The sequence below is a fragment of the Diadema setosum genome (assembly GCF_964275005.1).
Source record: "Diadema setosum chromosome 20 unlocalized genomic scaffold, eeDiaSeto1 Scaffold_20_unloc_1, whole genome shotgun sequence".
In the NCBI taxonomy this organism is placed as follows: domain Eukaryota; kingdom Metazoa; phylum Echinodermata; class Echinoidea; order Diadematoida; family Diadematidae; genus Diadema; species Diadema setosum.
In genome coordinates, this window is record NW_027307649.1 from 749,873 (window position 1) to 760,036 (window position 10,164).

The 10,164-nt window shown below is 38.0% G+C and overlaps 1 protein-coding gene across 1 annotated transcript in view; it reads right to left on the reverse strand.

Moving 5' to 3' along the window:
• LOC140245658 (dynein heavy chain domain-containing protein 1-like) overlaps positions 1–1,386 on the reverse strand; it is a 136,235-nt gene extending 134,849 nt beyond the window's left edge. Inside the window, exons 1-2 of the mRNA XM_072325204.1 lie at positions 1,258–1,386; positions 323–481 (exon numbers count right to left, since the gene is read on the reverse strand). Coding sequence (XP_072181305.1) covers positions 323–481; positions 1,258–1,367 — 269 coding nt within the window. The 5' untranslated portion in view covers positions 1,368–1,386. The remainder of the gene's footprint in view (positions 1–322; positions 482–1,257) is intronic.
• Between the last annotated feature and the right edge of the window lie 8,778 nt (positions 1,387–10,164).

Here is a 10,164-nt window from a genome sequence, read left to right on the forward strand (position 1 = left end):
TGACAAAGCAAGAACCAATAATAAACTTTTGAAAGTTGTATGCATTTACAGTGTAGTCGTGACAGCCCTATTAAACAGCTCATAATGTGCTCCAAAAGCAAATCTTGCATTTTCAAAGAGTACTTTGATGTGCACACAGGTGTGTGTTACAGACTTACACAGTAATACTGGTGACAGCATTTTGCCAGACACAAAGTGACAAAACACAGATACCCGTACGTAAAAGTAGGTGGATCTCAGCGCTATCATAAAAACACACATCTCATGGCAAAACAAGCGTAACCAACCAAAATACCAACATACCAACTAAAATTGGCATTACCTGTTTCTCTGTAGGGCTGCTATGAAGACTGCACTGAGCTCTGCCGTAAGCTCGGTGATGAGACTGTTGTCAGGGTGATGACCTTGACCCAGGAAGTCATCCAGCTTCTGGCGGATGTCCAGTGCCCACGAGGAGGAGAGAGTCCTGGGGTCTGCATGTCTGACATGTCATACAAGCAAGTCAGTGAGATAAGATTTGAACACCTAAACATCTTGGTATGCTACCTCTGTTATGAATCATGATATCTAATCATGTGAGCAACAATTTGAAAACTCAGTTTCCCCAGTTAACTGCACTTCATGCAAACCATGATTGAACGGTGTGATAAGATACACGTGTACTACACAAGAATGAGAAATGCTGTGGCCAGGATAAAGGCATTTACATGTGTTTTCATTACAACTTTTATCCAGTATCAAACAACTGGTTGCTTATCATCAGCTACAATGTAGGAAAGCAGAGACTGAGCAATGTCATTTGTCATTATGCTGTCCCCTCTGCTACGAGGCAAAATACTATGTCCCTCAAATATGACATATAAATTATAATGGAAGTTTTGTGAGTCAGAACTCAAGCACATGAAAGATCCCACTTCACTTCTCTCTCAAAGAGCTGTGTATTAACCCTGTGAAGCGATCTCACGGATGTACAAACACAAACTAGAAAACAGATTAATGATATGCTGCCCCCTTTTGGTTTGTCCCAGGAAACTAGCAATAATCAGCCAAATGTTATCAACCAGGCAAGTGTAGTGCCATAATGAATGAATGAAAACATAATAGTCATTAGAACCTACAACTGCTATTCGATGGACACATGTGAGATTGAGTACACAACGTTTTGCCAAATTTGGCAAATTACGATGAAAGCAAATTTAGGAGAGAATGAAATTACCAGTACACGATTTTTTTAGTGGAACCTTTCAGTGGCTTTACCTTGAGATGTGAGCATGCGGCGTCTTGGTAGGTGTTTCCGTTTCCCTTAGCAGGGGGATGACCCTTGGAGATAGGGGCATGGTCCTCTGCTGTTGGTCCAGCGAAGACATGGTTAGGCCAACTTTTAGCCCACCTTGTTGTCTTATCGGTCTAGGGATGTAGTATCTTGAAGGTTCTCCAGGCCTCTGCTTTAGTCTCTCATGATCATGGCCTACCTACTGGGAAGATTTAAATTTGAAGAGACAATGAGGTACTGTAACACGTACAGATAACTTTGATGAAATGGGATTGTGTTTGAATTACCACAAGATATTATTAGCATATTATTGGCTGCTACATAGAATCTACATTAATTTCATTTGTTTCCCTATGAAATACAAGCGCCATCATCCATCACATTGTATAATGAGACTGAATGGAACTTGCCTCTTTTTTTTCTTTCTTTCTTTCTTTTTTTTTTTTTTTTGTTGGGGGGGGGCTCTTTTTGGATCTTGGTACTAGGCAGTCAATATTAGAACATGTAAGTTAGAAAGCATGATAATGGTATACACAAAGCTCAAGTTCACAATTTCACTCAACAAAATTTGACTAGTCCTGAAGTTTAGTCCTATCTCTACCTTACTATATAGTAGATTTCTAGTAGGTCTATGTATTCTAGGTATTTTACATGACCACTAAATTAAGGTCATGTTCTATGTATTCTAGATGCATTTTACATGGCCACCAAGGCGGCCACTAACAGACGTACCAAGTCTCACGCCAACCCAAGCAACCCATCTCACACACGCACACCCAACAATCATTTCCTCACACCTCCCAAAAGGTTGGCTATAGAGAATGTACATATACGGGTAGTCAACACCACATGGCAGTTTCCTCCAATTTACAGCTAGACTATTCAAAATAAATAATCCAGAGGTCTCTAAAAATTGTGTCACCTGGGTAGACTAAATCATATCAGTTCAGTGGGACATTCCGTTACAAATTAAGACTCATTCACCCTTGAAGAAAATTTGGGGAAAAATAATGCTCAAAAAATGTTTTTTCAAAAAATTTTCCATGTCACAAACTGATGAGATAAATTATTTTTATATTACTGTATACGCCATATATTTCGCGAGTCTAAATTTTTGCGAATCGGGAATTCCCGACGATTTTGCGAGTGGTTAAATTCGCGATCATGGAGTCGTGTACTGAACGGAGAAATGTACATGCATACATAACATTCACATCGGGGATCAGAGTCAATATTTTCGCGCGTCTTTAATTTCGCGAATACCACCCAACTCGCAAAATTCACGAAAATAAAAATCTCGTGAAATATTCGGCGTATACAGTATTTGAGTAAAACTGCACCGTGGGTACAATACTACAAAGTACAGATCTACACCGTATTTCACAATTACAAACCCCAAAGCAAAATGAAAAAAATAAATAAATAAACTCTGGAACGTTAGACACTCTAACACTACAGGTTAGACCAACTGAGCTGAGGGAGCTAGGCCTATATGTGACCATGCATCACAAAACGAACAAAAAGTCACACACAGTGATTTTGTGTGAGGACTGAAAATAGGTGAAATGGGTCAACCTAACCAATCTTTAGTTTTTCATATTTTCTGAAAGAGCAAGTATTTTTCTATTTTATATTACAGTTCGGGATCATAAAACAAACAGGAACTCGTGTTTTCAGCAGTTTTTCTCGAACACTTTTTGGTGGAATAGCGTGATTAGTAGTTTCTCATTGAACCCTTTTCCCATTTCTCAAAAACCCTGTTCATACACTTTACTTCAACTCCAATAACTTTGGAAAGAAGGATGCTACTGCATTGAAAGTTGGCATTAATCATGTAACGTTACAGAGTCAGAATGTGCAATGAAGCACGCTCAATTTCAGCTTAATCTAATATTAAATAATCCCTTCAACTGTTGTTGCTCTGGTGGTCAACATCCTGTGTTTTGTTCCATTCATCTCACAGCTAGCATACATAAATTTTCTATGTAGACCTAGCTTGGTAAAGATTAAGCGCTTGAATACACCCTGTAGATACTTCAGCAGAGCCTGTTTTCTCAGTTCACCACACTTTCCAGAGTGTGTCCTTTCTTTACAATATTCAGATAGGCTAGGTTAGGAGAGTCCATTTGTAGGCATTTGAATTGAGTTAGACAATTCAAGGTCTAGAACTATCTATACATCATTTTAAAGCTTAGAGTCTGCTCTTTCAAAATCTAACGTTAACAAGTTATGCCTACTCTTAACTAAAAATCCATGTGTGGCGACTTTTTGTTTGTTTTGTGATGCAGGGTCACATATGCATGGTCCCTGGAGAATTCTGTAGAGTAGGCCTAGCCCCTATTTTCTTTTATTTGGTAGATGTATCTAGACCTTCTAGACACATCTAGGGCATACACATCCAGATTCAGACCCTACAGTTGTTAAACTTAACGTTAGAGAATGCACTTTTCTGTGCATGGTCTGTTGATAATTGGACGGCAGCGCGGCGGCCAGCGCAGCAGTGCAGCAGCTGGGGGCGATGCGCGGGCGGGGACCGTAGCCGTCGATAACGTTGGCCTGAGCTGAATACCAGCACAGGCAGCAGCAACACATTGCCCCGTGCCAGACAATGCTAAATTGTATGTAACTGATGGCGGTGTTCCGCTTAAAAACTACGTCAATCAATTTACGACAAACGAACGATAAGTTTCTTTGAAAAAAGGAATTTGAAGTTCAAACTCCAGACAGTTCACAAGAGATTGGCTTACCTGATCGCTCGTTCGGCTTCTCGTTGCCAAGTCGCCATGTTTAGGTTGCGAGAACGAAAACCAAAATTAGAATTTATATGCACAGCGCCATCTACTGTCAGTATTTTTTTTTTCCACGAAGTGTCGTGAACAGGTATCGTCACATTGAGAATGTTGTACACGACGTGTATTTCCCTCGATGGTCATGATAATGATGAAGGTGTCCATGGTGGTGATGGTGGTGATGATGGTGATGGTGGTGATGGCGGTGATGGCGGTGATGATGGTGATGATAATGATGATGGTGATGATGGTGATGATGGTGATGATGGTGATGGCGGTGATGGCGGTGATGGCGGTGATGGCGGTGATGATGGTGATGATGGTGATGATGGTGATGATGGTGATGACGGTGATGACGGTGATGACGGTGAAGACGGTGATGACGGTGGTTTTTTAAATTTGTGGAGATGGCAGCTGCAGGAGATACTCTGTTCCAAGTTGCTTTACATCCAACGGCGAATCTCTTTAATAGCAGCCCCATCAGCAGCAGCTGCACGTTCCTCGGCACCTCGAATTACTTTTGAACCAAAGGAAAGGATTGTCTTTTCTTTTCTTTTCTTTCAATTTTAATTTACACAGGATTTATAGCTCATATCAAAAGAACATCGGAAATATCTTTCTCGTTCCAGGAACCCTTGTTTTGTTCTATTAGAGGGAAGTTTAGTGGGCCTATGGTCTATATGGATATGGGGACTGCACTTATTATGTACATTTGGGCAGTTTTGTGATGTATATGGATGTGCTAGCCCAGATTTACAAATTAAGAAAGTATATTGATGTTGCTAAGAACAGTTTCAACTCTGCCGTTTTGGTGTCTCTGCCATGATTAAAAAAAAAAGTAGCCAACAAACGTGGATATATTATCATTAAAGGACAAGTTCACCTTCATAAACATAAGGATTGAGAAAATGCAGCAATATTAGTAGAACACATCAGTGAAAGTTTGAAGAAAATTGGACAATCGATTGAAAAGTTATGAATTTTTAAAATTTTTGTGTTGGAACTGCTGGACGAGGAGACTACTACAGCTTGTGATGTCATATGAGTACAACAGTATAAAGAAAATGTAAAGAAAATTCAACATATTTTCATTTTTTTTTTTCTCATAACAAAAGAGCATTTGACTTGCCTCTTTCTAAAGGTAGGGGGAATAATATTACCCATGACATATGTCGGTAACGAGTCAAGGGAATGTGTACTTTTTTCAAAAGATGAAATTTTGTGAAATTCTCTTTATATTTTCCTTATGTAGTTGTACGCATGTGACATCGTACACTGCAGTAGTCTTCTCATCCAGCCGTTACTGCACAAAAACTTCAAAAATTCATAACTTTTGAACGGATTGTCCGATTTTCCTCAAACTTTCAATGATGTGTTCTAGTAATATTGCTACATTTTCTCAATCCTTATGTTGATGAAGGTGAACTTGTCCTTTAAGGAAGGGGTATTACTTAAAATGGCCAAAAGCAACGGGCCAGGGAAAGACAGAAGGAAAGAAATGCATCGTTCACCGCCTTCGTTTCTCTCCCTTCGTTTCATGAAACATTATTTATCATAATGACATTATGTTCATATCTTTCAAGTCTCTCTCTCTCTCTCTCATCTCCATGATTTTCCAACCTTCAACTTCTCCCTCTCCCCTTTTTTTCTGTTTCACCTTTATCATCCCAACGTATTCCGTACCCTTTAGGATCTACTTAGTTTTCACTCTATTCTTCCTTACAATCCTCTCTGTCCAATATTCTCAAACGTTTCCACTCATAGTGCAACTTCAACTTCCAGCCCTCTGCTGCCCCTCACTTTTCACTATTTGCCTTCCTTTATACACTCTCCTTATGTCGCTTCCCTCCTCAACATATTTTCCTCTCTCTATGGGCTCTTAATTCTTCTGGCACCAGGCAGCGAATGGTGTTACGGCAAACATCTCTTCCCCAGGAAAGAAATGGATCAAAAGAGAATCAGGTAGGCAAACAAACAAACACACACACACACAAACAAACAAACAAACAAACAAATACTTAGGCCTATATATGTCCCCATAATAACAACAATAAGGGGTAGGTCTGCAAAGATCCCACATATTATGCTACGAGTTAATGAAAGGAAATATGATCTTAGGACCTTCCTGAGTGGTGGTACAGTTTATTTGGTTTTAGCTTTATCCTTTTCTCCCACCCCTGGTTTGAAAAGCGGTGGTGGTAAAGGGGAAGGGATTTGGAAGAGTAAAGGCTGTCAGGGTAATAAGTGCATTATCTAATCAGCACTTCCATCACACTGATATTGCAGGCTGAACACAATGGAGACGAGTTTTTGTTCATTTCATTCAGTCACGTATTTTTTACATGTGCTTTCTGCTGGATGGATTTATCTTAGCAAAATCAACAATTGTGATTTGCTTCTTTATGTGATAATTTTCACGATAAAGGCAAAAATAAGCAAACGTAAAAAATAGATACGTGACTGACAGATATAAAATAATTAATTATCTAACATGCTTTTAAAAATGGCACAGTTAATTAACTTCCGATGCAAGAAACTATCTAAAATTTGATAATACTACTTGGATATAATAAAACAGTCTTCCTGAATGAGAAAGAGATGGAGAGAACAGATGAGAACTTACTGGAAAAGAAACGAAGGATGTATCACAAGCACTGAAATTGAGATTTATCTAATCGGGAGCTGGGGGAGGGGTACCAGAATTATTTCTTCGGGAAAGTTTTGATTTAATATTTTCTGATGAGATTGGTTGGACGTTTAATGATAAGACTATGTGTTATTAGATACTAGTAGGTTGTTTGTTAAGTTCGGTAGTGGTGTTGGTAGTAATATTTTAGATATTTGAGTTTATCAATATCTGATATCATTCAGATCTAAATCTCGTTTTCAAAAACAATAAAGTAGTTGGCCCAGACTATTGTAAGACTTTGTGTGAGTGTGTTGTTGTTTTTTTTTTTGTTTGTTGTTTGTTTGCTTGTTTCATTTTCCATCTGAGAAATGGCTGGATGGCCCTTCTGCATTAGCTTATCTTCCGTAAGGTCCGGCCAGTTTGATTTGAGGAGGGACTATACTTCACAGGGTTTTATGCACCCTTCTCTTTACACTATTCGACCTGAATGAATGAAGCGGAATCTTTTACGCGCATGAGCTGACAGTGTCTCTCTCACACACGGGACCTCAATTTTATATCCTATTCGAAATTTTGGGACAGAGTGTTTCGCCTCTTACTAGCTGGAATGGTATGGCTACACACAGCATTGCTCAATATTATTCGACTCTGGAATCGAACCCCGGATTCTTTGAGTCTGGATGCAGACGCGTTACCGACTGAGCCAAATCACCGCCCTATGAAACAGTTTATAAGCAAATATTGCTTACTGCATAATCATTTATCAAGCAGATCAACTTCAAGTTTAATATGGAACTCAATATTTAGCTGTTTAAAACAAAATTGTATACAGGATTTTGACAATCCTGATAGCTCTTTTGGCATTTTAAGTATACAAACTGCGTATAGAAAGGAGAAAAATTAAGTTTGTAATCGCCGACGACTCTTTCCTGATTAATAATAAAAAAAGTAGATACGTATGAATGTGTACGATAGTAATAATTTTGACTGTCACCATTGAAATCAATGCTAGGGACCGTAGGCCCTGTAATACCTCATTTTTTACGCAAGGTACTGACAAAAGACTTTGACCTAGAATAATGACGACATGTTAAACTCTCATGATTTCAGGTTTCATTATTTTGTCATAAATTTCAATAAAAGCTACCCTGTGTGAATTCGAAACGAAAGAAAAGGAAACGGAAAGAAACAAAGGGAAAGTGCAATGAATAAATGTATTTTAATATATCAAATATCACCATCGAAGTATAGGACTGGTCCTGAGGCCCTATTAAATCCAATCACAATTGAGCAACTGAACATTGACCTACAAGGCTGTTTGTGAAGGTCTCATTTTCGGTCTGATTACTTTGTCATGGATTTTACAACAACTTCTCGTACAGCTATGCTAAAAGTCTAGACATGTATTGTATGATACAGGCCAAACAAACTAGCCAAACGCATACAAGAAACTAGGGGCATGTATCATCGCAAGACGGAGACTCTGTCTGGGGGCCCCCGCCAGCACAAGATGGAGAATCACCCTCCCGTCGTTGCTGTGCAGCAAAAGATATATAGCGCCATCACTCGACAGGATGACTGTAATCTTTAGCTACTTGCTTGTTAGTAAATTCGTTTGTACTCAAGAGTAAGAGATAACAGTAAACTTCTAGCAGTATTTCCTTTATTTTTCGATTCCTTCCATTCACATTAGCTATAGAGAAAAAGTGTAGAAAATAGGGTACACAATCATAATAAGGAGTTAAAACGCATTAGAGGACATGCAAACGGTGAACCACAGCAGTTTCAAGAGAAGGGTGTGAGCAATAATAACGATGCAAGTATAGATTTACAGAAGACAACATTCCCATATTCAACGGCCAAAAAAAAAGAAAAAAGAAAATACAAACAGTAATCAAGCACTCCGAACACTAGACGTGACTTTACATCGAGGACGTAGAATGCAACTATTGAGTGCAAGGGAGGTACACAGAAGGAGACGTTGATTCGATTTGACTGCATGCTCAAAGGAGCTTTTTACCACATTTACGCTTATGTCGGTAGAGCAAGGTGCAAATGACGTCACATCGAGAACTCTGTTGTTGGATTGTAAACATGTCTTCCAGAACATGTCCCCTCTCTTACTTTTCTTTTATAGTCAGAAGCACTTACAGAGAGGTGCACAGTGTTTCAACGAACTTAAAGAGATATTATATTGGTTGAGGGGAGGATTCAGCTTTTAACTTTTTTGCTAGATACTAAGAAACCACTTTATGAAATGTTCAAGAGCATACACTTTTAAGAGGAATTATTAATGAATTATATACATTATTATTATATTATTAAAATATCATTTGATGAAAATCACTTATGAAATAGCTGAGATATCAAAAAAAAAATAAAACAAAGCAATCCTAATAAAAGGTGGGTCCCACCTTTCACAAGGATCACTTTGTTTTAGATTCATCTCAGCCATTTCAAAACTAATTTTCATCGAATAAACTTTGAATTCCTCTTATAATTATATTCCTCTTATATATTATATATACTTTCGTATTTCATAAGAGGCTCCTCATTATCTGAAGAAAAAAAATCATCAAACATGTTGGAAACCTGAGGCCACATCTCAACCGAAACTGTACAATTCCTGTACAGTACATGCAAGTGACTACTCTAAATAATAAGTTGCCGTCATTGAAACAGCCTCATGAGATCTGTGTTATTATTCAAATCAAGCAGTTTCTCTTCAATATTTTTTTTCTTTTTAATATGATCTTTTTTTTTGTGTGTGTGTGTTGCAAAGACAAGAGTGCTGTTCAGTAGATCATCATTTTCATCGCTCGTAAACTTTTGAATTTTGGTAGACGTTTCTTTGGGCAATTATTGATCAAAGATAAAGAATGAAACCAAGTATACCGAACGGTTACAGTTTCATGAAAATCGGACAAACTAAGAGAGTTGTTGCATGTCTGGGATTGATTTTTCTTCAAAAAAAAATGTAGTGATTATGGTTCAAAGTTACACAAGTCATATAAATCACACGTGATAAAGCCGATGTCGAGTCCTCTAAACTGTCTTTTCTTAAACAAAAAGGAGTTACAGATAGGTTGCAATTCATTGATTTAAAAAAAAAAGAAAATCCAGTCCAAATAATTATACGTTAGTCTGATAAAAAAGGGTAAAATCTTTCAAGTTCAAAGGTAAAAATTTGACTAAAATCGGATGAAAAATAAGGAAGTTAGGTCATTTTGAAGCTTTGCTAATTTCTGCAAAACAGTTCTTGTACATTGGATATGAATATGCAACTGAGTGAGCTAACAGTGTCATACCCTAACAGTTTGCCATTGATCGTGTACAAACAAAGGGAAAAAAAAGAAAATGATGAAAATTCAATGTCTCTGTCATTGAAGTCTGAAACATGATGTTATTCCTGGTTGAATAACTTCAGAATAGTAATCAGTAAGATATACGAGGATTTGAGCCTCGGTCATAAT